The following is a 24,775-nucleotide window of genomic DNA, read 5'->3' on the forward strand; positions in this document are numbered from 1 at the left end:
TGTTTTGGATCCCGGTGCGGACATGGCACTGCTTGGCACACCATGCTGTGGTAGGCTAGGCATCCCATGTACAAAGTAGAGGAAGATGGGCACAGATGTTAGCTCAGGGCCAGTCTTCCTCAGCAAAAAAAAAAAAAAAAAAAAAAAAAAGGAGGATTGGCAGCAGATATTAGCTCAGGGCTGATCTTCCTCAAAAGAAAAAAAGAGAAAATGGGGGTCAATGAGAATGCTGATCACACGGAAGGAGCTTGATCTGGTGGTCCTGAGAGAGCTGAGGGGGCCTGCAGTCTCGGCTACAGAATGTCATGAATCGCTCCTGAGTCCGTGCCCCAGCCTCACCCATGAGCAATTCACAGGCCACTGTGTTTCAGCTCTTCTGCCCCACGACCTGCCTGTTATTTTAAGACAAATCCTATGCCATTTCTTCCATAAATATTCTTGCACAGATACTTTTAAAAACACAGCCATGATGCCATCCTCACGCGCTAAGCCGTGTTGGTTGTGAGAATCTACACGTGTGATCAAATTTCACAGAAGTATCCCCGCCCCCAAGTGTACGTAAAAACTAGTGAAATGCAAATAAGGGCTGTGGGGAGCCGAATGTATTGTATCAACATCCATTGCCTGGTTTTGACAACACACCTCGGTGGTTATGTAAGATGTTATCCTGGGGGAGGCTGGGTGAAGGGTACGTAAAACTCTGCACTATTTTTGCAACTTCTTCCGAATCTTAAAACTATTTTGAAAATAAAAATTTGTCATAGAAATAGACCAGAACCCTGTACCGTCGGGGCTTGGGTGAGGTGAACAGTTAGAAAGACCTGAGTGAGACCACGTGTGCCATTGCAGAGCTGGAGTCTGTCTGGCCTGAAAATTTTGGATATTTTCTTCATCCTGGATTTTTTTTTTTTGCATTTCTTATTTTTAAAAATATCATATTAACATAATTGATGACTGAGTGATATGGGGCGCACCGTTAACTTTCGCCTAATTCCTGCCCTGAGACTGATGATCTCAGGGGACGGGCCCTGGAATATGAAATTCGTCTTCTCGCTTCCTGCTTTTCACACTAGAATGTTAGAGCTCCGCGGCGGCGGGCACTGGGGAGCCACGGAGAGCTCTTGAGCAGGGGAGGTTGCGGCAAAGGTTTACTGTGGGTGGGGAGGCGGACAAGCGGGGAGGGGTCGCCTGCAGGAGTGAGGGATGCACGAGCTCCGGGGAACCGGGGAGGGGGTCCCGCATTGCTCAGCCCGGGGCCAGCAAAGGGGTGCAGCGCCTGCTCCCCATGTGCCGCGCCAGGACCCGGATGTCGCCGCGCTGGAGCAACCGTCTCCTCCCCGACCCGACGCCGCGGGGCGAACGGGCACACACCTGGCGGCCGCCTCGCGCCGGAGGCCGCGGCACCTGACCGCCTTGTCGTGCCCGCCCGCCCGCTTCCGCCTTTTCTGCCCAGACCGCAACCGGCGCCCGCCCAGACTTGTATTGGGCTTGTGCCCCTTTAAGAAGCCAGACTCGGCCCGGGGTGGGCGTGGTCGCCGCGAGCGAAGGGGGGAGGGGGCGGTGTCCGGTCGCTCTGATTGGCCTGAGGCCCGGGCGGCGGCCGCGCGCGCCTGCGCAGTGGGCGGCGGCGCGCGCCGGCGGGAGGAGGGCGCGCGGGCGCTAATTGGCCGCGGCGGCGGCCCCGCCCACGAGTGGCGGGCGGTCACGTGACGCGACGGCTGGGGGCTCCCGGCGCGGGGACGCTGGTGGCCAAGATGGCGGCGGAGCTGGTGGAGGCCAAAGTGAGTGAGCGGCGGCGGCGCCGGCCCGGCGGGCGGGCGGGCGGACGAGGGACAGGCGCGGGCGGCGGCCCGAGGTCTGCGCCTCCCGCCCGGGGCCCTGCGGCGCGGCCCGCCCGCCGCTCGCCGCCTTCCCCTCGCCCGCCCCCGGTCCCGGGCTCCGCGAGCGGGCTGGGGGGCGGGGAAGCCGGGGGCGGGGCCTCGGAGCCTCACCCCAACCTCGGCGCCCGGGGTCGGGCCTCGGGCTCTAGGCGGGGCCCGAGCGGTCCGGGGCCGGCTCTCCGCAGACCCGGGGACAGGGCCGCGCCTCCTGGCTGGAGGCACCGTCCCCCTGGGCGGCTTGACGGGCCGGGCCGCCCGTCCCCTCCTCGCCCCGGGCGGGGGTCCCTGCTCGTCGGCCGGGGGGAGTGTCTTGGCCTCCCCGCCCCCTCTTCGGGGCCCAGAGGGCGGCATCGGGGGCTCAGCCTCCCCGCCCAGCGGGCCGGGCTGGGCTTGGCGACTTCCTGCTCGGAAGGGTCCCCTGACTCTTCTGCCACCGCTTCCCCCGTCCCGGGTGGCGAGCCAGCGTCCGGAGCCGCCCCCCGACTCCGGGTGTTCTCTGGGGGTCTGCACCTCACGTTGGGGTTTGGAGCCCCTGTACGGCTCCCGCGTGGGTCCCGGGGCCCCGCCCCCCTCCCGACACCCTCCGTCTCGGCCCCCGGAGTGGGCGCGGTGCTCAGGGAGCTTGCCCACCGCCCTGGACGGAGCCCGGACCCCTCTTCTCGGTCAGCAGCCTTCTCATTGCGTCCTCTGAGTGTTGGGTCCTGGGCTCTGCGTTCCTCCTCCCTCCTTCCCCTCGGACAGCGTCTGAGAGTCTTTGGATTCTGTTCCTGGGGGCTCTGAACCCCACACTGAGCGGGACCAGACCCCGCTCGTCTAGTCCCTTGTCAGTCTGCTTCTCCGATCAGACCCTCTCCCCACACAGCCCCCGGATCCCCTGCTTTCGGTCCCCTTACGAACCCCAGCTGTGGCTTCTCGGCCCCCCTGCCTTTCTGCCGATGTCTTGTGTTGGTCCTTGGAGGGGCTGGTTGCGGGTTAGGCCTCTTTTTGGGGATAGCTCCTCGTGCTTCTCCCCCATGCTCCAGTTGGGGGTGCAGATTCCGCATCTAGATGCCATCCCTTCTCCCAGCTTGTGGGCTCTTCAAACTCTCTTGGAGCTGAGCTAGGAGCATCCTTGTCCCAGAGATGTGCCCTCCTGGAGTTGAGGCTCCAGAACTCTTGCCCCTGGCTGGACTAGGGCTCTCCCTTAGTGCCCTGAGAAGTTTACTCAAGGCTGCTGATCCTGGGGAGGGGAGGGGGCTGGACCTTCGCAGGACTGAGGCGTGGCCGTCTCCCCCTTCTGGGCTCTCCTCCCCGAGGTCCTGACCTGTCAATGTTTTCTCTCCCTGGCTCCTCCGTCTTCTTAGATCTGCCATGTCTTCCCACTGGGATCCGAATGCAGCCCTCGAGGTTCTGTGTTTATACGGCATGACCCCAGAGTGCCCCCCCCAATACCACCCCCCCACACCTCTGCTCCTCTCCAGGGTTGCGAGAAATTGAGGCTTGCCTCAGAGATGTGGAGGTGTGAACTCTGTAAGCCCAAGGCGGCAGCCCAAGGGCCCAAAGTCCCCCAGCCCTGAAATTTAACCCCTCCCACCCCCCAGTGGGGCTGTGGGCCTGGGACTCCCACCCCCGCTCCAGCGGAGGATAGGGTCTACGCTCCTTTTTACATCCGGGGCCTTGAAACACGATCTGATGAACTCTACTTGGCCCTCTGCTAGCTGGGGCGCCCCACCCCAATTAAATCAGGTTGACCCTTTTTTCAGGCCGCTGTTCAGGGGGCTTGGGACTCCGCATGACTTTTTCCCTCCTCGGGAGCCTTTTTTTTCAGCTTCTCCATCCCTGCGGAGTGCCTTATGCATAACTGACATATTCCCTCTTTCAGGTGCTTTTTCAGCCTCTCGTGTTAAGAGCTGGAGATTTTGTCTTTTGGGGTGCAGGAAGGGCTGGTGTGAGAGGGGCTTGTTGATAACCTGTCGATAAACTGGAAATCTGAGACTCCTAGGCCCCCGAGAGGGGTTGAGAGGGCAGGGGTGGCCGCTGGACTCTGAGCTGGCGGGGAGTGTTTTGCACGGATCTCCGGTTTCCTGAAGAGGGGGCCTTGGCTTTCCCCCAACGGCCGCTCCATGGAGCCATGGCCGGGAGAGGGGCCGTGAGGCACAGCGGCTCTGTCCAGGCTGCCGTGTCTCCACGCGGCTCCACACCAGCCCGGAGCTGAGCCTCTGGAAGCTGCAGGGGCCTGGCGCTGTTTATAAACAGATCTGAGGCCAGGCGGGTCAGGATGAAGGCACGGCAGGAAGTGATCTGCGGAGCGCTGGGGCTGCTTCCTGAGCAGCCTTGCCCCCCTCGAGACGCCACCCTCCCGGTGTCAAGGGCAGGCTCCTTGCTGGTGGCAGCTGCTGAGAAACCCGAGCAGCGAACATATGGCAGCTTGAGGGGTGTGCCCCGGGATGCTCCTGTGGCCACTCCGGATGTGCGCCCTGGTGGAAGGGGCGGCCTCGGTGGGGCGGGGGCTCCGAGGGGCAGCCTGCTGTCAGAAGATCCTTGTGGTCGGGCTCAGAAAGGCCGAGCGCACCCCACTTTGTCTCCATGGCGCCGTCAGCCTCCACACGACGGTGTCTCTCCCCTCCAAGGCTGTGGGCCCCTTCCAGAGGAAACATCTTGTCTGCAAGCCTTTTTCCTCTGCTCCAGGTGGGACGTCAGGCCGAGGGAGGGGAGCCTCTGTTTTCAGAGCCCCGGACTCTGAGGGCCAGCAGATGCCTAGGTCCCCAGGCAGGGGCTGTGCTGGGGAGTGAGCGCCCCAGGCCCCAGGCAGTGGAAGGAAATGCCCTTAGGAGCCCCACGGCCCGGGGTCCGTGTGCCAGCCCTGCCCCTGACTCGGGGGGAGGCCCCCTGGGACCTCAGCCTTCGATCCTGCAGCGTGGGCGCCAGTCCCTGTGGGGCTGGGCATGTGGTGGACGCTCCATGGCTGTCGTGAGGGAGGAGGAGGAGGACCCTGCGGCCGGAGGCTCCCCCTCCAGGTTTGGCAGGACTGTTATCTTGAGCCTGGATGGCCCCTCCGCCTTCCGCAGGAGCGTATAGCCAGAAGGGAGCTGAGCGACCCCGTGCACGGACCCACGCAAGTGTGGGAGCCCAGGGCTCCTGAGTCCCCGGCCGCCAGCAGACTCCTCGCCTGCCTCTTAGACAGCCAGGAAACGGGACATGCCAGAACCTTCTGGCACTCAGGCCGCTCCGTAAACACCTGGCAGGGTTCCCGCCCTCCTCCCACTGTCAGAACTTCTCGAGTTGAGTTTCAGCGATTGATGACTTTCTTTGGGTGTCGTCCCGCCCCCAGCACGCCAGCCATCCATCCCCACTCTGGGGACCTGCGCTATCTTCTTCCCATTGCCCCTGGAAGTTTCTTTTTCCCACCACGTTTCATTCATCACAGGCCAGCCTCAGGGCTCAGCTCGGATGGCCCCGAAACCCTGCTGGCCCGTCCCTCGCAGACACACTGCTTAGGGAGCATTTCAGGGAGCCCGCCCTGGCCAGTCTCATGGAGGGCAGGCCACCGCCAGACAGCCCAGGAGAAAACCCTGGTGTGGCTGGGCTCCTGCGTGTGGTTTGGTCTGGTGGGAGGGACCCTGCCAGGTATTAAGTACCAGACCTCGTTCGTCCCTTTGCCCCAGCTCAGTGAACGACATCCCCAGCTGCCAGATTCCCAGAGCCTTCCCCTCAGATATGCGGTTTTCAGTGGGATTGATCCTACCTCCTGGGGACACATGGTGATGTCTGTGGGATGTGTGCGATTGTCACGACTGGGGTTTGGGGTGCTCCTGGCGTCATTGGGGGGGCTGGGGTGCTGCTCCGCCCCCCACAGCGCCCGGGACGGCCCCCTGGAGGCTGCTGGAGTGATCGGGGACGTTCTGATGGCAGCGCTCGGCTCTGTGTCACGCTGAGGGCAGCGTCTTAGAGAGCGGCTACCCCGGTTTCTGAGCTGGCCTGGCTGAACCTGGGCTGTGACTTGGGGCTCACACCAACCTGGTGGGGGTGTCTTAAGGATCAGGGTGAGTCTGTGATCATGGCTCCCGCTCACTGCCTGGCCCGTGGTCGGTATTAGGCGAGTTGTGGTTCCCGTCCTCTAGAGTGGAGGGAAGTGTGGTACGTCATCTGGTCCTTTCCACATCCCGCTGGGATGGAGCCTGTCCTCCTCCCTGACGAAGAGCCCGAGGGTCAGAGAGGCCATGAGTGTGCTGGGCCAGGGGCTGGCTGAGGCTGTTGACGGTAGAGCGAGAGTCCCAGTTCCTGCCCTGGGGACGCTTTCAGGCGGAAGATGGGAAGAGAGGACCTAAATTAGAAGGCAGTGGTGTGGGGGGGTAGTGGCGGAGCTTTCACTGCGTTGGCGAGGCTGAGGAAGGTGGAGGAGGAGGGGGGGGCGGCAGCCCACGTGGAGGGGTGCCGAGCCTGGGCCCCCACCCCGCCGGCCAGAACGCAGGGGGCCTGGGGCAGGGCCGGGCAGTGGCTGCCGGGGTCCCCCCCATCAGGCAGATGCTCCGGGAAGCCCGGCGCCCCGTGGCAGCCCCCCTCCGGCCGCGCCGCCCTGACCTGCGCGTCTGTGCTTGCTCGTCCGCAGAACATGGTCATGAGCTTCCGAGTCTCCGACCTGCAGATGCTCCTGGGTTTCGTCGGCCGGAGTAAGAGCGGACTGAAACACGAACTTGTCACCCGGGCCCTGCAGCTGGTCCAGTTTGACTGCAGCCCCGAGCTCTTCAAGAAGATCAAGGAGCTCTACGAGACGCGCTACGCCAAGAAGAGCTCGGAGCCCGTGCCCCAGCCCCACCGGCCGCTGGACCCCCTGGCCATGCACCCGACCTTCGAGCGGGCCGGCGCCGTGCCCAGGACTCCCCTCTCGGGCCCCAACCTCGACTACCCCGTGCTCTACGGGAAGTACTTAAACGGACTCGGACGCTTGCCCGCCAAGACCCTCAAGCCGGAGGTGCGCCTGGTGAAGCTGCCCTTCTTCAACATGCTGGACGAGCTGCTGAAGCCCACCGAGCTGGGTGAGTCCGCCCCCCGGGGCACCCACCTCCTCCTTCCTGAGCCTCGGGAGCAGCAAGGGGCGGCAGGGCCTGTCCTTCTGGGAAGCTCGGGGCCACCTTTGGGTCTTTACATTAGTGAGCTGTTGCTGTGTAACGAGTTACCCTGATGACAGCTGCCCACAGTAGCCGACACCTCTGGGCGCTCGGTTTCCGAGAGTCGGCACCTGGGAGTGGCCAGCTGGGGACTGCCCAGCGCAGGGCTGCCAAGAGCTCACGGTCAGGCTGTCAGGGGGCGGCCACCCGGTCTGAAGGCTCGGCTGAGGCTGGAGGCCGCATCTGCGTGTGGCTGCAGGCAGGCTGGGCTCCTTGCCGGCTGTGGGCAGGGGACCCCCGTTCTCGCCATGGTGGCCTCCAAGATGGCTCGAGTGTCCCCCATCGTGGCACGGTGGCTCACTTCCCGTGGAACCAGTGACGCAGGGCAGGGAGGGGAGAGCGAGTGTGTGCGCATGTGCGTGTGCACAGCCCAGCTGGAGCTGCAGCCTTCTCCTCGGCCGAGCTGGCAAGTGCACACCTTGGTTTCTGCCACATCCCGTGGGTCACACAGGCCCCTCTGGGCAGGGTGGCCAGCAGCTGCGCCAGGAGGTGGGGGCCCCAGGGGCCCCCGGGAGGCAGCTTCCGCACTCTTACTCCCTAAGGCAGAGGGGCCAGGAGGTGGAGGTGACCTCTCTGCTTGCCCGCAGGGGCGTTTCGCAGCAGGCGGCCTGTGGGAGGCTCTGGCCAGCACGGCCGACCGCTCTGGGCATGGCCGGGCGAGCTCCCGATGGGGCACCGGCAGGCGCAGGAGAGGCCAGGGCTCCGAGGCGCTCTGTCCCCGCATTGATTGAGCGCCTGCTGTGTGCTGGGCCTGTGTAGCAGCCTTGACGTCAGGGCTGGTCCCGGGCCTCCCGTGGACCCACGGGTTCCAGGCCCTGAGTGTTCTGGGGACCCCCAGCACCTCTTCTCCCTGCGTCTTTCCTCTCTCTTTGTGTGTGTTTTCACTCGTCACTTACTCATAGCGCACGTCTGGGCGCCTGTGGCTGGGTGCCCGCCGGGGGCTGTAGCAGTTGAAGCCCCCGGCCTGGTGGGGAGTCCCTTCCAGCTCCTCAGAGGGCCCCAGCCCTCTGGCACTGTGGGTCCTGCCCTGTCCGGCCCGTTGTCCCATCTCCCGTCCGATCCCTACGTCCTTGCTGAGCCCCACCTCGCGCCGGCGCGGGTTCTGGTCCTGGTTGTCCTGTGTGCCAGGGCAGGGGCCACAGTCCCCACGACCCTGCCCGCTGTGCCCACTCCTGCCCTGCTGCTGACCCAGCGCTGTCCTGCTCGGCCGGCGCCCTCCGCGCGCTGCTCCCTTCCGTCCTGGTGGGAGGGCTGGGCAGTGGCCAGGGCGCTGCGGTGCCAGGTGAGGCCGCGGAAGGTGGAGGGGGCGTAGCGGGGGCCCCAGCCGGGTCTGCGCCCCCCCGCCCTGCGTCTGGCACGCAGAGGGGCTCCTCGTCCCCCAGCTGAGAGGCAGGCAGCCCAGCAGCACGTGCCAGGGCTGGTGGCAGCTGGGGACCGGGCCCTTGCTGGCTTCCTGCGACGCCTTCCCCACCTCGGCTCCTCCATCTCTCTCTAGAGGCGGGAGCACGCCCCCAGCTTCTCCGCAGCTTTGGGGTCAGACTGGCCGGCTGGCTGGCTGGCGCTGAGGGTTGAGCAGGCGTTTCAGGCTCCTGAGGACGTGAGAGCCGTCTTCATCCCAGGGCCGGGTTTCCACTGGGAGGCAGCAGGGCGGGCTGGGTGCAGGGCGGGCCGGGGCTGGAGGTGACAGCTCAGGCCACCCTCTGCTGCCCTCCCCTGCCCTGCCCTGCCCTGCCCGGACCAGGCGCTTCCTTGCCGCACGTTCCTGCCCACAATGCATCGCCGCCCTGAGCCCCCGGGGACCCCGGTCACCTGATCTCCGGGAGTCTGTTCCCCGTCTACACCAGGAATGACTCTGCTGGCGGCTCAGAACAAAGAGGCCGACCCCACCCTGTCCCTGCTCCCACCCCCACCCCGCGCCATCCCAGGGTGGCCCCGTCCTCGGGGACCCAGGGCTGCCCGGGCTCCTAGGAAGTGGTTGGGGCACGCGTGTCCTGGGCCCGCAGTCCTGTCCACTGCCCCTCGCTCTGGGGGTCACCCTGGTGGGTCCTGCAGGGGGTGGGGCTCCAGCGCCACCAGCTGCCCCTGCAGCCCTGGCCATGACCCACCGACCAAAGCGAGGCCCAGACCCTCTGGTTTGCTTTCCCAGAAGAGCTGCCGGCCGGCTCCGGGCTGGAGCCCGCGCCAGGCGGCCGGGAGACATAAATCACGCGGAGTAGAATGCTCGGCTGGGGGAGGGGAGGGAAGGGAATAATAGAGCCACAGAGCGGAGCCGGGACCTGAGGACACAGGAGCTGCTCCAGCGGGAGGCGGGACTGGTGCCCAGAAAGGTCAGGAGACTGACCCAAGGTCACACAGCATCCTGAGGAAGGGGCTCCAGGCCGAGTGCTCAGCCACCCCTCCGAGTCTGACCCCCTCCCTGCACCGTTGGTTCTGAACCACATGAAGGTTCTAGAGCCCATCGCCCCGTCCCAGCCGAGAGTTCAGAGGCCAGCGGCACATGCCTGGGGCAGGGGCGCTTGCTTCCCGACTGCCGGCGGATTTAGGGGGCCGGGAGCGCTGCGTGGGTCACAGCCCATGGTTAGGGGCTCCCTGGGCATCTGATGGCCACTCAGGGTGACGGCAGCCAGGACCCAACTGAGGAGGACCTGAGCTCCCAGTCAGGGCGCGAGTGGGGACAGGAAGGGCCACCAGGAGCCCATCAGGCGGGAGGAAGGACACGTGGTGACCTGATGTCCTGCAGCCAGTGCCTTGCAGGTGGACCACTCGGCCTGTCCCCGTCCTGTGCAGAGTGAGCGAGCACGTGCCCCGGGTCCTGACCACAGGCCCCCTGGAGGTGGGGACTGTGGCACAGGGCACACGTCTGTCCGTCAGCCAGCCTCGAGGCCCTCTTGCCCGTATTGCCCAAGGGACAGCAAGGTAGTGGTGTCCCTGGCCTGGCACATTTTCCAGGAAGCTGCACTAGAGGTGGGTCTTGGGCGAGGAATGCCCTGATTGGGGAGTGCAGGGTCCCCAGGGGGGCTGTCGGCACCAGGAGCCCCTTACTGCTCGTTGTGGGGAGGTGGCAGGCAGGAGGGCTTCCTGGAGGAGGCGCATTCCTTCTTGCCCTGGGGGGTGAAGAGCAACAAGCCGGACAAAGAGGAAGGACCAGGGCAGCGTGTTCCAGGCAGAGGCCCGGTGGTGGGAGAGCGCTCGTGAATGGAGGCCATTGTGACCCGAGCGTGGGGTGGCACGGGAGGAGGGGCGAGAGCGGCCTGGACAAGGCGGCAGAGGCCACTGGGAAGACTGGGGACAGACTGACCGTCCCAAGGGTTTTGGAGTCACCCAAGGTCCAGGGAGCCTTCCCAGGTCTTGTTTTCTTGAGTCCCGTCTGAGCTCAGTGTCGTCCACAAGGCTCCAAGAGGCCGCGTGGCCTGCCTGCCGCTCCACCACCAGCGCATTGCCTAGCCAGGCTCCTCAGTGTGTCTGCAGGCCCACCTCCTGCCAGGAGAGCCTGGGTGGCCCTGGTCATCCTGTGTCCCATCTCCCAGCACCAGGAGCAGGGGGCCTGCCCCCCTGGGCAGCTTTGGAGGGGGCCCCGGCTGTGGGGAGCACCCAGCACGACCTGCGAGGGGGCCCGCAGATGGACGGGGAGGTCCCAGGCCCAGCCTGCTGGCTCCCTCTGTCTCCCGCGGTTCCCAGCCCCAGTTTTCACTGTTCAGCTTCCTCCTTGGTTTATTCCCCACACAGCAGTTCACTCTCCCCCAGTAGCCAGAGGAAGCTTTCAAAGAGCAGGCTGGTCACGTCCCTGTTCTGCCCCATCCCCTCCCTTCTCCCTCTCTCCCCCTTGCTCCCTCTGCTCCAGCCACATGGCCTCCTCGGCCTCCTCGCTGTTCCTGCAACACGCCAGGCCCAGTCCTGCCCCAGGACCTTTGCACGGTCTGTTCCTTCTCTCATCCTCCTCCCCACATGTCCACCTGGCCCTTCCCTCCCTGATCGCTGTGTCTACAGCTCGTCTCCCTCCTGCTTGCCTTCCCTCACCACCCTCTGGTCCTCCACGGCCTTGCTCCCAACCCCAACGTTGTTTGTTCATTTGTATGCCTGCCTCTTGAACACCGGGGCCTGGGACTGGCTTGTTCTCCGCTGCATCCATGGGATGGAGGGGCTGGAGGGCACCTGCGTGATCAAAGGCTTGGAGCTGAGAGGCAGCCTGGGGGCCTCAGTGAGGCCCCCAAACTGACATCCTTGAGCCCCTGGCCCACGTTGGTAACCCCACGAGTGGGAAGTCACAAGCCCATTGGACGGGTGCGGGCACCCAGGTTCCTCGCCCCTGTGAGTGGACGAGCTGGGACTCGAACCCAGAGCCCCTGACACGGGGCTCGTGGTGCCCGTCTTCTGCCTGCTGTGGGTGAGGCGCCCAGCACCCGGCCCGGGGACTTCCCGCTGCCGCCAGGACACCACCCCAGCAGCACCCACGCCCCGCGCCATGGCTCAGACCTCGACGTCACGCTGTTCTGACTCTTGATTTGGGGAGCTGATGCTGGATCTCTGGGCAGGGCGAGGTCAGAGACCCTGCGGGCGGGGCATCGGCCTGGACGAGGGGCCTTGTCCTCCTCTGTCACCTGAGGCCCCTGGGGCTTGGGCAGTGGGAGGGAGAGCGTCCCATCCCGTCGACCTCTTGAACCCCCTATTCTCTCCTCGTCCGAGCTTCTGTGGAAGTCCGTGTTGGAGTTAGGAACCTGGGCCGGCAGCGGGGACCCCGCGGGAGCCTTCCTCCCCCACGAGCGCAGCCCGCAAGGAGGCGGGCGGCTGTGTCCTGGCCGCGCCCTGGTCCCTGCGTCGTGAGCGTCTGTGCCGTCATTACTGCTCTTTGCTGGCGGCACTTCGCGTGGCGTCCGCAGCCCAGGGTGGAGCTGGTGTCCGGCTCCTCGTCGCTTCTTGGATGGCACCCCGGGCCTGGCTCCCAGTCTGCCGGGTCCCCTGGCTCCTCCCGGAGTTCCAGTCCCCAAGGAGCCCGGGGGGCTGAGCCCAGGGCGCACATCAGCCCCGCCCCCGCCCTGCCTCACAGCCGCACAGGTGACAGCAGGAGTGCTGGGGACTGGTTCAGGGTCTGCGACGACACCAAGATGCTGGGAGGTTGTGTTGGATGCTAGGAGTAAATGTGTTGGAGATGCACTGAGCGGGGAAGGAGGTGGGGAGGGCCAGAAGGGGGAGTGGGCTCAGTGTTTAGATGAAGGCGCTTGTCCTGGTGGCGTTTGCACAGAATTAAAAGACACCAGGGCCATGTAGATGGTTGGAGAAGGAATGTTCTGGAAGAGGGGATGACCAGTGCAAAGGTCCCGAGGCAGATGTTCTTGGCAGGTGGGGAGCATGAGGAGGAGGCCCGGGTGGCTACCGTGGACTCAAGGCCACCAGGGGTGGGCACAGAGCATCACCCCAGGCCCTGAGCTGGGGGAGCCCGGAGAGCAGCGAGGGGTCTGCGGACCGATCAGACTGAGCCGGGTACCGGGCATGGGAGGGGCGCCCTGGGTGCGGTGTGGAAGCGGAGCTAACAGGACTGGCCAGGCGAGTTGCTGTTGGGGTGGGGGCACGAGAGTCACCGACACCACACACGACCGGGCCCTGAACAGCTGACGGGGTGGAACTGCCCCTGGCCCAGAGGGCGAGGGTCTGGGTTTGGGGGATCCCCAGCCACCTCCCGACGGGGTAGGTTGTGCCGTGTGCCAGCCGAGGTGGCGGCTTGCCTCCTGCCTGCCTGCGACGTGGCTTGCCGGAAGAGCCGTTGGCCGCCCGGGCCAAGGACGCTGCGGAAGATTAGAGCGTGGGCGCATCCCCTGTCCCCGCAGCAGCCTCGGCTGGAGATGGGAGCCCTTCCAGGGAGGGACCACGCAGTCTGGTCTTCCGACAACCCGGTTCCCCTGCCTTTCTCACACTGTCTGCGGCAGAGCTCCCTGGCGAGCAAGGCTCCCACACAGCCTGCCGGCCCCCCGCCACCCCTGGGGACACTGCGGGATGGGGCTTACTTTTGACCTCCCATCCAGCCGTCACAGCCCAGCTTGGATGTCCTGAGCCCCCCACCCCCCAATAATTGCCCCCAGGCTCTTCGCACAGGTCTGGGCGTCTCTGCAGGTGGTCTCTAGGCAGCTCTCCTCCAGGGCCCCCCCAGGACCCCAGAGGGGCCAGCCGGGCCCACAAACAAGCGTGATCGGGGAGCAGAGTGCCAATGACAGCAGCCCCCTCTCACTGAGCGCCAGCTGCAGACCCAGGCTCAGGCGGGGCTGGAGGCGTGGCCCCGGGCAGAGCTGGGGTACCACCCCAGGCGGCCTGGCTTCTGAGCCTGAGCTGGTTTGAAACTCACATCCTGTTTGCCTTTTAAAGACATTACCTGTTGTGTTTTGGAATCCAGAAGGTTCGAAAGCGGGGGCTGGCTGAGGAGGGCCAGGGGCCAACCCCACTGGCTACCTTGCCTCGTAAAGCAGGACTTGCTGACACGCAGGCGCGCCTGTCTGCGTGTTCGGGGGCCCTGGTGGCTTTGGGGTACAAGGCAGAGTGGGGACGCCGAGGCAGAAACCAAGCGGCTTGCCAAGCTGAAAATACTTACACCCAGGCCCTTTATAGGCCCAGCCTGCCCGCACTGTCCTGAAGGGCTTGCGGTGTAGATAAGGCCCGCTCCTGCCACCCTTGCAGCCCTCCGAGGCCGCACCTGTGGCCACCGCTCACCGCCTCCCCAGGGACGGCCTTGGCACCGACGAGCAGGGCGGCGTCTGCGCAGACCCTCCGCCGGGCGCGCTGCTCCGCACCCGCTGTTTGCGCTTAGAGACTCTCGGAAGTTCCTCCTGGTCGGAACGCAAAGGGCTGCTTGAGCCTTCGTCCTCCGTTTTCCCTGTTGCCTAGTGCTCCTCGGATGGTGTCCGGGAGCGCGTCTTCACCAGGCCACGTTGTGGGCGTTCGGCTCGCTGGCAGTCTGTGGCGGAGGTAACGGGTGGGGTGGCCGTGGCCTCCGCCATCCCGTGTGTGAGCGTGTCTGCAGTTGTGGCTCCTTAGCCACCGGGAGGCCGGCTCTGCGGCTGTGTGCGTGATTTTGATGATCTGTGAGGTTGCCCCCCTCCTCCCCCGCCAGCCGCAGCCTCGTCAACTTTGTCAGACTTTCAGTCTCCTCCAATCTGTCGCTCAGATGGTTTCTCAGTGTGGCTTTAAATCGAGGTGTAATTTATACGCAACGCGATCCACAGATACCTTAGCGTGCTGTTTGAAAGCGTACCCGGTACCCCAGATGCCATCGAATACAGAGCATTGCCATCACCGTGATGGCCCGCCTGCCCCTTCCGGGCAGTCCTCACCCCCTCCAGAGGCGACCTCCGTTCAGATTCCTGTCGCCACAGATCAGCGTGGCCTGTTCTAGAACACGACGTGACACGCCTACCTCCTTTGGCTCAGCGTGACGGTGTTGAGGTTTGTCCGCGTTGTTCTGTGGATCTCAGATTTTGTTCCATTGCGTGAACATACCGTAGCTGGTTTACACGTCTGCCATTGCCGGGACCCGGGTTGTCTCCAGTTCAGGGCCGTTAGGAATAAATCTGCCGTGAATGTTCCCGTACAGGTTTTTGTAGACGTATTTCCATTTATTTGGGGGGCAAATGTCCAGAGGGGGATTGCTGGGTTCTGGGGTAGGTGTGTGTTTAAGTTTATTAGGAGCTGGCCCACAGTTTTCCCAAGTGGTCGTACCAGTTTATACTCCACAGCAGAGAGAGATGGCTCCACATCCTCACCAACACTTGGAGTTGTCTGTCTTTTCATTTTAGCCCTTCTAGTGTGAATGTCGAAGTTGTGGTGTTTTTTTTTTTTTTTTGAGGAAGATTAGCACTGAGCTAACATCTGCCACCAATCCTCCTCCTTTTTTGCTGAGGGAGACTGACCCGGAGCTAACATCCATGCCCATCTTCCTGTATTTTATATGTGGGATGCCTGCCACAGCATGGCTTACCAAGCTGTGCCATGTCCACACCCAGGATCCGACCTGGTGAACCCTGGGCCGCCGAAGCAGAACATGTGCACTTAACCGTCACGCCACTGGGCCGGCCCCTTGAATGTCGAAGTTTTAAACCAATCTTACATCCCAGGACCATTCCCAGGGGCCCTGGATATTTGCTAATGTTTTAAGATTTATTTATTCATTTATTAAAATTTTATATTTTTTCCTTTTTCTCTCCAAAGTCCCCCAGTACATAGTTGCATATTTTTTAGTTGTAGGTCCTTCTAGTTGTGGCATGTGGGACACTGCCTCAGTGTGGCCTGATGAGCGGTGCTGTGTCCATGCCCAGGATCCCAATCGGCAAAACCCTGGGCCGCCCAAGCAGAGTGCATGAACTTAACCACTTGGCCCTGGGGCCAGCCCCTGCTAATGTTCCGTTGAGGGTTTTTACATCTGTGTTCAGGAAGGATGTTTGTCTGTACCTTCCTTTCTTGATGCGTTTTTGTCAGGTTTAGGCATCAGGGTTATGCCGACTCGTGAAATGGGTTAAAGAGTGTTCCTCCTTTATTCTCTGCATTTACGTCAAGTTTGACTGGTTTCTTCCTTAAATGTTTGATAGAATTCACTGATCTGGGCTTATATTTTTCTTTGTGGAAAGATTGTTAATTACAAACTCAGTTTCTTTAACCGATAAAGAACTTTTCAAACTTTCTATGTCTTTTGGTGCTAGTTTTGGTAATTTGCACCCTTGGAAGAATTTGTCCCTTTCATCTAAGTTGTCGAGTCTCTTGGCATGGAGCCATTCGTTATGTTGTCCTACTAACCCAAAAGGCTGTAGGATCTGTACTGTTGTCCATTTTTTGTTCTGATAGCTTGTGTTCTCAAGATCTTTTTTTTCCCCCTCAGGAAGATTGGCCATGAGCTAACGTTTGTGCCAGTCTTCCTCTATTTTGTGTATAGGACGCTGCCTCAGTGTGGCTGCCGACAAGTGGTGTAGGAATCAAACCCGGGCCACCCAAGCAGAGTGCGCTGAACTTCACCACTAGGCCATGGGGCTGGCCCCTCGACATCTTTTTCATTGCTGCCTCGCTCACTAGGTGTCTGTCAAAGAACTGTGGCTTTGTTGGTTTTCTCTGTTGTTGGCTTTCTGTTTCACAGGCTTCCATTTTTGTCTTTAATTTCCTTCTTTCTAATGACTTTGGCTTTAATTTGCTCTTTTTCTAGCCTGTCGTGGAGGAAGTGTGTAAGTCATTGATTTTTAACCTTTGTCTTTTTTGTTTCTTCTTCTTCTTTTTTTTTTTTTTGCTGAGGAAGACTCGTCCTGAGCTAACATCTGTTGCCAATTTTTCTCTTTTGTGTGTGGGCCACCACAGCATAGCCACTGACAGCTAAGTGGTGTAGGTCCACACTCAGAAACCAAACTGGGGCTGCGAAAGCACAGCACACCGAACTTAACCAGTGGGCCTCTGGGGCTGACCCTTCTTTCTTGTTTGATGGGGGCGTTTAAAGCTATGACTTTCCCTCTCGTGACTGCTCTAGCTGCCTCCCCCAGTTTTGGCATGCTGTGTTTTCTCGTTCAGTGCAGAGCATCTCCTCCTCCAGCCGGGGGTTCTCAGTGCAGTCACAATGGAGAGTGAAGAGCTGGCTTTTTGCCACCAAGGTCTCCATCCTCTGGCTGACTTTCCTCCGCCTTCTGCACCCAGTGGGTGCTTTGTGGTGGCCAGTAAGGCTCTGTGTGTGGCGTCCCCACCCCTACTGTGCGCCGGGCCCACCCTGTGACTTGTCTTGTGCACCTGGAGGTTTGCTGCCGTTTCCCTTCCTCGTCTCCTTGGCCGGCTGTGAGTGCCCAAGGTACCCCTTCTGTCCAGTTTGTCCCTGTCCCCTACGGCAGCACCGTGCACGGCCCACTGAGGGCTCTTTAGGTGCAAGGCCTGTGCCGAGCGCTTCTCAGTCTTCCTGAACAGATGCCTGAACCCTGGGGGCCGCATGGCTCTCAGCAGGGCACGGGGTGTCCTGAGTGTTTCCTGAACCACAGGCTGTGGCGAGCGGCCCCAAGGAGGGCCAGGGTCCGCCCCCATCCCCCATGTCTGCCCGCCCGGCAGGGGCTCAGCCTTCCATTTCCTGCTTCCCAGCCTGAAGAGGGCCAGGTCTGTAGAGATGACCATGGTGGGCGCCCTCGCGGGGGGACCAGACATGACCCTGACCCCCCGTTTGTCTTCAGTCCCACAGAACAATGAGAAGCTCCAGGAGAGCCCGTGCATCTTCGCGTTGACGCCCAGACAGGTGGAGCTGATCCGGAACTCCAGGTGCGCTGTGCCCTGCCCTCCGCGTGTCCCCAGGGCCGGCCCTCTGTGTGGGGCAGGGTGCCGGGTCGGTGTGTTCCTGTGGACCTGCAGCCCCGGAGCTGGCTGGCTGCCCCTTTAACAGGGGCCCTCCCCTGGGCACTGCGACATTGGGCCTGGTCACCCCCAGGGAGCTGTCCTGGGCGCTGTGGGGGCTAAGCAGCATCCTGGGCCCCACCCTCTCACCGCTAGGAGACCCCCAGTGTGACAACCACAGATGTCCCCAGACGTCGCCTGCTGTCCCTTGGGGGCAGCATCGCCCCAGCTGAGGACACTGGGCTGTGACAGATGAGGGACAGAGGCTGGTCCCAGGGCTTTGACTCTGCTCTCGGTGGCCCCTCCATCTCCAGCTGTGCACAAGTCACCGCCAGAGCAGCCCCGTGTCGGGTGCTCGGCACATGCGTGGCCACACCTGCCACCCACGTCCTGTTCCCACCAGCTGCCCCGTCGTCCGGGAGGGGCGGTCATTTGTCTGGGTCACCAGGGAGTCAGTGGTAGGAGAGAACATTCTGGGTGGCACCTGTCGGCCTTCAGTGGCAGGGGAGGCAGCGGGCCGGCCGGGCGGCTGGTGCGGGAGGGGCCCACAGTCACCTGGCTGAAGCGGCGGCTGTTGGCCGGGCGCTCTGCTCCCTGACGCCCCCTCTCTCCCCTCTGATTCCCTCTGCACACAGAGAGCTGCAGCCCGGGATCAAGGCCGTGCAGGTTGTCCTCAGGTGAGCCCGGCCTGCCCCACCTGCGCCACAGCCCCTCTCCCTGCGGCAGCCTCTTGGTGCCCCGGCAGGGGGCACGGGCTGCTCCTCGCTCCCTCCTGCCGTCTGCCCTAGTCCGTGGGTGCCCCACCCCCGCCCACTCCCCCGCCCCTCCCGGCCCGTGGCCCCACGGCCCTCATTTTCGTTGCAGAATCTGCTACTCGGACACCAGCGGCCCTCAGGAGGACCAGTACCCACCCAACATCGCCGTGAAGGTCAACCACAGCTACTGCTCGGTCCCGGTGAGCGGGGCCCCGTGCAGCCCGGCTCTGCCATGGCACAGGCTGGAGGGGCGGGGGATGCGGAGGGCGAGTCACGGCCTGGCCCCGGCGGTGGCCTGACCGCGTGTCTCCCCAGGGCTACTACCCCTCCAACAAGCCCGGAGTGGAGCCCAAGAGGCCGTGCCGCCCCATCAACCTCACCCACCTCATGTACCTGTCCTCGGCCACCAACCGCATCACCGTCACCTGGGGCAACTACGGCAAGGTGAGTGGGCCGGGGGCCGCCCCGCCCGCCGCCGCCCACCCGGCCCTGACGCCCCCCTCTGCCCCCAGAGCTACTCCGTGGCCTTGTACTTGGTGCGGCAGCTGACGTCCTCGGAGCTGCTGCAGAGGTTGAAAACCATCGGCGTCAAGCACCCGGAGCTGTGCAAGGCGCTGGGTGAGTGCGGCCGGCCTCGCGGGGCCTGGGCACCGTCCGTCACCGGAGGCCAGGGCGCTGGGGGGCCCTGGAGGGCACGGGGCAGGGAGCCAGGCCGCAGAGCCCGCGGTGCCGAGGCCCCGAGGCCGGGACGAGCAAGGCCTGTGGGGGTCCCGGTGGCAGCAAGAGGCCTTGGAGGGCTCCCTGGAGGGGAGGACCCCCCCGCCCGGGGTGATGGATGTCTAGGCAGGGAACAGGGCGGGCGGGGGACGGGCACAGAGAGCAGAGCCGAGGACGGATTCACAGGCCTCGATGCAGGTCTGACCAGAGAGGGTGAGACGGTTCATTTTTCTCTCTTCTCCCTTTAACACCCAAAAAAGGTGGGGGCAATGTCTAGAGCATTAAGAACCCCCTCACTAAGACTGGCAGGCAGCCTGGCCCTGTTTCTCTTCCTGCGCCCTTGCACCCATGTGCTCAGGAACGCAAGGATCCCTCTGCCGTGTAGCTGTGTGGCCGCGGGCAGCTCACTGGCCCTCTCTGATCACCCAGAGGCCCTTGTGGGGTGCCTTGTGGCAGTGACCCTGGGCAGTCAGGCTGGGCGATGTCTCCATCTGACGAGTGGGGATGCTGAGGCGCAGAGTGGCAGAGTCAGGGCTGTGACCCCAGGGCCTCAGCCCCCCACCCCACCACCTCCCTTTCCCCTCAAAGCCCTTTCTTCACCCCTCACCTGCCCGTCTCCCTGCGGGGACAGTGCCAGTGTGCCCAGAGGAGGCGGGCTCCCTGCAGGCACCCTGGCCTTGGTGCCTTTGGGCCGGGGCAGGGGGTGGGGCAGGAGCCCTGCTGCCCCGGCCCCTGCCGGCCGAGGGGCAGGGTGTCCCTGTAGCCAGCTAGCCCCAGGCCGGCATCTCGGCCGCTGGCTTCCTCTAGTCATGACTGGGAGGTCCTGTGCTCGTCTCGAGGGACCCCTCCTGCTGCACGTGCCGTCCCCCCATCAGCTCGGGCGGTGAGGCCTCGCTCTGCAACCTGGTGCGCGCTGCGTCCGGTCCCGGCTGCCCGGGATCTGCTCGCCGGCCAGGCCTCTGGGCCGCCGTTAGCACTGTCAGCAGAGATGGGAGCCGCGGGGCGGAAGTTCACACTGAGTTGTGACTGACTGACTGGACTTTGGGGACAAGCCAGCACGGTCACCCCCAGCCCCGTGCGGGAGGGGAGAGGAGGCTTCCTGGAGGAGGGCATGCAGGGGTGGTGTCGAGGGAGGGGGCAGTTCTGGGCTGCACGAGGGGGGCCTCCACCCAGCAGGGCGGCATCGGGCCACCTGAGCCGTCTGGGGATGGAGTGGCACCGCCTGCTCCGAGTGTTGCCGGTCCCCAGGGCCTCCCGTGGCGTGTGAGCGTTTCTCCAGGGCACGTGTGGCTTTGGGGGCCCCCGCCATCTCTTCCTGTTCTGAGGAAGTGACACTCGGCACGTGAGGGAGCTGTGCCCGTGGGTTCATTCCTGCCCCACGGGGTCCACATCCCTGCCGTGTCCTTTGGAATGGTTCTCATCAGAAGCCACAGCCGCAGCCGTGGCCCTGCTGGCAGCTCTGTGTCGCCTGGATCTTTCCAGAAAAGTTCTGGGGGTCATAAGGAGCCACAGCAGGCGGGCTTGTGGGGGGGTTGGCTGGCCCCTTGGGCACCCAGGGCCTTTGCACAGATGCTCCTCGTCCCCTGGGCCCCAGAGCACAGCTTGTACCCCGTCGGCCTGGGGGTGGACATTGGGGCGCTCTCCGGGTGCCCGTTTCCCGGAGCCGGGGCTGTCGAGAGCGCTCGCTACCGGAGAGCACCTCCCCTCAGCCCTGGCCCTGCGGGCGCCCGGGCCCCACTGCTGACGCCGGCTGCCCCCTCTCCGCAGTCAAGGAGAAGCTGCGCCTGGACCCCGACAGCGAGATCGCCACCACCGGCGTGCGCGTCTCCCTCATCTGCCCGGTGAGTCGCGGCGTGCGGCCCCACCCGCCCGTTGCGGCCGGGGCGGCTGTGTGACCCCGCTCACGCGCCCCTCCCCGCAGCTGGTGAAAATGCGGCTGTCCGTGCCATGCCGGGCGGAGACCTGCGCCCACCTGCAGTGCTTCGACGCCGTCTTCTACCTCCAGATGAACGAGAAGAAGCCCACCTGGATGTGCCCCGTGTGCGACAAGCCCGCCCCCTATGACCAGCTCATCATCGATGGGTGAGTGGCGGGGTGCACAGGGACCGCCCTGCCTGTGGGGCTGCGCCGGGCTTGGCCCTTCGCTTCTGTGGCTCCTGACTACCTGGGGTCACCGAGCTGCCCAGCAGCAAGTCCCCTTGGGCAGCCCCGGGTTACAGAGAGAGGTGTGTCGTCCCTGCAGGACTTCTCAGGGCCTTTGCTGTGCGGGCAGTGGCAGTGTGGCTTAGGGTTCAGAAGGGGGTCTCTGGACCCTGGAGGTCCATGGGGCTCCCGTATGACTGTGCGCTCTTGGAGTCGTCTTTTCCCACATAAAATGGGGACTCGAGAGCCCCAGCCTCAAGGTCGCTGCGCGAGCCAGGGAGCTGCTTCCCAGCAGGCGTTGAGCACAGCCTTAGTCACGCTTTCCGTGTAGAAAGGTCAAAGGGACACACGTCTCCCCCAAGTTCTGGTCGCGTCCCGCTTGTCCCCTTCCTAGGGGCCCTGGCCTATGGCCAGGCTGTCCCCACAGCCCGACCAGCAGGCCCTCCCTGTGCCACAGGGAACCGAGGGGAAAAGGCTCTTCTCTCCGGAAGGGAGGCTGTTCAGGTCTTAGGTTTCCAGAAACTGAGCCGAGCACCTGACTGACTGGCTCCCGCCAGGTGCTGGCCACACCCGCCTCCTGTCCCCAGCGCCAGGCGGGGGCGAGGGAGGTAGTGGCCCAGGCAGGAGTGGGCATGCGGGCAGCCACACCCTGGACCCCCAGCCTGTGCAGGCGGACATCCGGCAGGGGCCATGTGCGTCTGGGGATGGGATGGGCCCGACCTGCAGGGCTGGTGTGAATTTGTCCCCACCAGTGAGCACTGGTCTCCGTCCTGTCACCGAGCTCAGGGTCCTGCCAAGCCCTCCCTCCCAGCCGTCCCGGCAGGTGGGCCTGGATCATCTCCACCTTACAGATGAGGAAGCTGAGACTCAGAAGGGACAGACGCCAGCCTCCGGCGCCCCTAGCTCATAGGGGGCCGGGATGGGAACCCAGGCCTAGCCAGCTCTGAGCCCAGGCCCCTCCCTTGTGGGCCCAAGCAGGGCGGCCCCGGGTGGAGTGAGGAGGCCCCTGGGGCCGGGCACGAGGGCTGGCCTGAATGGCGTCCCTGTCCCCGGCCTGGCAGCATGGCGCCTGCCTCCCCCCAGGCCTCGAGCAGGTCCCTGAGGCGAGGCAAGGCTGGCCACAGCGATGACGGCTCCAGGTGCAGCTGGCACTGGAGAGTGTGGCTGTGCCCCCCACAGACCACCATACCAGATGCCCCTGGGGCCTTGGTATAGCCGGGGAGCCTCCCTGGAGGAAGAGTCCTTGATTCATACTTTTATTTCTTGAGGTTTTGCCACCTTGTCATCCCTGGCCCTGAGCTGGTGATCCAGGGTCCCCAAAAGGACCCAGTCCCAGATCCCACGCCAGGAGCTCCCACTAGGCATGGGGGTTGGGGGTAACTGAGCCAGATGCAGACCTTCCTGTTGCTTGGGTTGCGCATAGAGAGGAAGAGGAGCTGTCAACTGGGGCTTTGGAGAGCGAATAGGAGTTTTCCGGGGGGGGTAAGCATGTTGCAGGCAGAGCTGTGTTCTCACCACGGTGACCCTGGGCTGGGGGTCTGAGTGGTGATGGAGAAGTCTCAGGGTGGGTGGGAGCCAGAGGGTGTCTGGAGCAGGACAGGGTCTCTCTTCTCCGTGACTGACTGAGGTGGTTGAAGGCACCTGGAGACAGGTGTGGCTCTGATGTTGAGCAGATGCTGGGGATGAGGTGGGCCTGGGGCCACTGTGGCCAGTGTGTCCCCTGTGCCAGGCCTGGCCTGGCATGGACACGTGGCCGCTCCTTGGATCCCGTGGGCGTGGCGCTCACCTCGTCCTGCAGGTGGGGAGACTGAGGCCCCGAGGCCAGGCATTGGCGGGGGGCAGGCCGGGAACCCAGGCGTGCTGCCGCCTGGCCTTGTGGCCTCGGAGAGCTCACGCCTCCTCCTCAGGCCTCAGTTTCTCCATCTAAAATGGGTTGGGCTGGCTGTACATGGCAGAACGGGGCCCAGGCCTATTGCCGTGGGCGCTCTGTTGGGGACGCCGTCGTCTGTGTGGGAGTGAGGGGGCCCCCCTTCTGCTCTGCCCCACTCAGGCCACATGCGCCTGCCCTCCGAGCCTCAGTTTCTTCATGTGTACTGATAGGGGCAGCACAGACTCGAGGTGGGAGCTGGGGCCGCTCAGTTAGGGGCCGGAGAGCTGGACTGTCCTGCGGCGCCCCCAGGCCCCTGCTCTCGAGCAGTTGGAGGGACGCCACACGCTCTCTGTGCTCGCAGCCAGCTGTCACCACATTAGGAGTGTAGTCCTGCAGGCCCCCAAGCGATGTGGCGGACCCTCGGGGCCCAGAACGTGCAGGCCCCAGCAGCCCGGGTCCTCAGGCCGCCAGGCCTGGCCGTGCTTCCTGGAGCCACTTGTGCAGATGGGAGGGCAGCTTAGTGAGCGCCCACAGAACCTCAGGGAGCAGGGTGGGGACAGGGAGCACCCGGCCCAGGAGTCAGCCCTGCTCGCCCCCCAGGCTCCTCTCCAAGATCCTGAGCGAGTGCAAGGACGCTGACGAGATCGAGTACCTGGTGGACGGCTCGTGGTGCCCAATCCGCGCCGAGCGGGAGCACAGCTGCAGCCCCCACTGCCCCATCCTCGTGCTCGGTGAGTCCGCCAGGCCCCCGGTGCCCCAGCCAGCACGGCTCTCCCTGAATCCCTGCTCCATGGGGTTTGCAGTTTCTGAGTGTCTGTGTCCTGCCGTGTGGAGGTGGCACAGTTATCGAGCGCTTGCCATTGCCAGGCCCTGTACAGGGTGCTGGGGACCCAGTGGCGTCAGGCCCAGCTTGGCCTGTCCTCTGGGGCCTGCCACGTGATGAGGAGGACAAGGTGTCCTAGGGCCCCCCTGCCCCGCGCTGGCCTCAGTTTCCCCCTCTGAGTCAGCAGCTGTCCTGAGCGTCTGTCCCTCTCACCCGCAGGCACCTCAGATGCCAACGGGCTCCTGTCCACCCCCAGTGTCAACGGCAGTGCAGTGCTTGGGGGCACCGGCAGTGGTCCCAGTGTGGTGGGCGGTGTGGAGAATGGGAAGCCAGGAGCCGACGTGGTGGACCTCACGCTGGACAGCTCGTCCTCCTCGGAGGAAGAGGAGGAGGAGGAGGAGGAGGACGAAGATGAGGACGAGGAGGGCCCCCGGCCCAAGCGCCGCTGCCCCTTCCCGAAGGGCCTGGTGTCCGCCTGCTGACCGCTCGCCGCCGGCCGGACACTCAACTTTCCTGGTGCTCACCACGCAGCAGGGCGCAGGCGGGCCTCGGGTACAGCGGGAGGAGTGAGATATTTTTCTTCTTTTTATTGTTCATTTTGTTTTTCCACCCAAACTTTCCCCGGCTCCTGGCACCTGTACCTCTGGACTCTCCTATCGGAGGATTAAAAAAAAAAAGTAAAATGACAAAAAAAAAAAAAGTACAAAAGAAATGCAACAAACAAACAAAAAAAATCAAACTCTTAACAAACAGGGCAAGCCACCCACACAGCTGCTTCCCCAGCCGGAGTCAGAGCCCCGAAGACTGAGCTGACCCTGGGAAGGGGCGGGCGGGACCCAGGAAGCCGCGCCCCCCGACGCCCCGCCCTGCCTTCCGATGACCATTCCAGCCGGTGCAGAGGGACCCAGGCCGGGCGGGGCGGTGGGGGCAGCTGGGAAGCCAGCCCGCCGTGTGCCCCCTCCCTGGCGGCAACCGCGACTTTGACATTCGTCTGTTCCTTTCCTTTTTTCCTCTCTGCGAACGTGTCCTCTCGCCCAGGGACCCTGGAGCGTGCCGCCGAGCAGCAAGCATTTTAGCCAAGAAGCCATGGAGTGGGTTGGGGCGGGGAGGGGGGT

General features: G+C 63.8%; 1 protein-coding gene across 1 annotated transcript; it reads left to right on the top strand.

Annotated features, from left to right (window-relative positions):
• Nucleotides 1-1,653: 1,653 nt before the first annotated feature.
• Nucleotides 1,654-24,360, top strand: PIAS4 (protein inhibitor of activated STAT 4). The gene is made up of 11 exons (XM_044753401.2): nt 1,654-1,781; nt 6,469-6,895; nt 17,197-17,281; nt 17,989-18,030; nt 18,218-18,308; nt 18,424-18,552; nt 18,621-18,726; nt 20,593-20,666; nt 20,747-20,907; nt 23,438-23,568; nt 23,880-24,360. The coding sequence occupies exons 1-11, from the start codon at nt 1,755-1,757 to the stop codon at nt 24,140-24,142; spliced, it is 1,536 nt and encodes a 511-aa protein (XP_044609336.1). The 5' UTR covers nt 1,654-1,754; the 3' UTR covers nt 24,143-24,360.
• The last annotated feature ends 415 nt before the right edge of the window (nt 24,361-24,775 follow it).

This window comes from Equus asinus, chromosome 20, assembly GCF_041296235.1.
Source record: "Equus asinus isolate D_3611 breed Donkey chromosome 20, EquAss-T2T_v2, whole genome shotgun sequence".
NCBI classification, from domain to species: Eukaryota; Metazoa; Chordata; class Mammalia; order Perissodactyla; family Equidae; genus Equus; species Equus asinus.

Coding starts and splice junctions, on each gene's coding strand:
- PIAS4 (XM_044753401.2), top strand. CDS start 1,755: ATGGCGGCGGAGCTGGTGGAGGCCAAA. Junction 6,896..17,196: donor GCTGAAGCCCACCGAGCTGG/GTGAGTCCGCCC, acceptor GTTTGTCTTCAG/TCCCACAGAACAATGAGAAG. Junction 18,553..18,620: donor CCTGGGGCAACTACGGCAAG/GTGAGTGGGCCG, acceptor CTCTGCCCCCAG/AGCTACTCCGTGGCCTTGTA.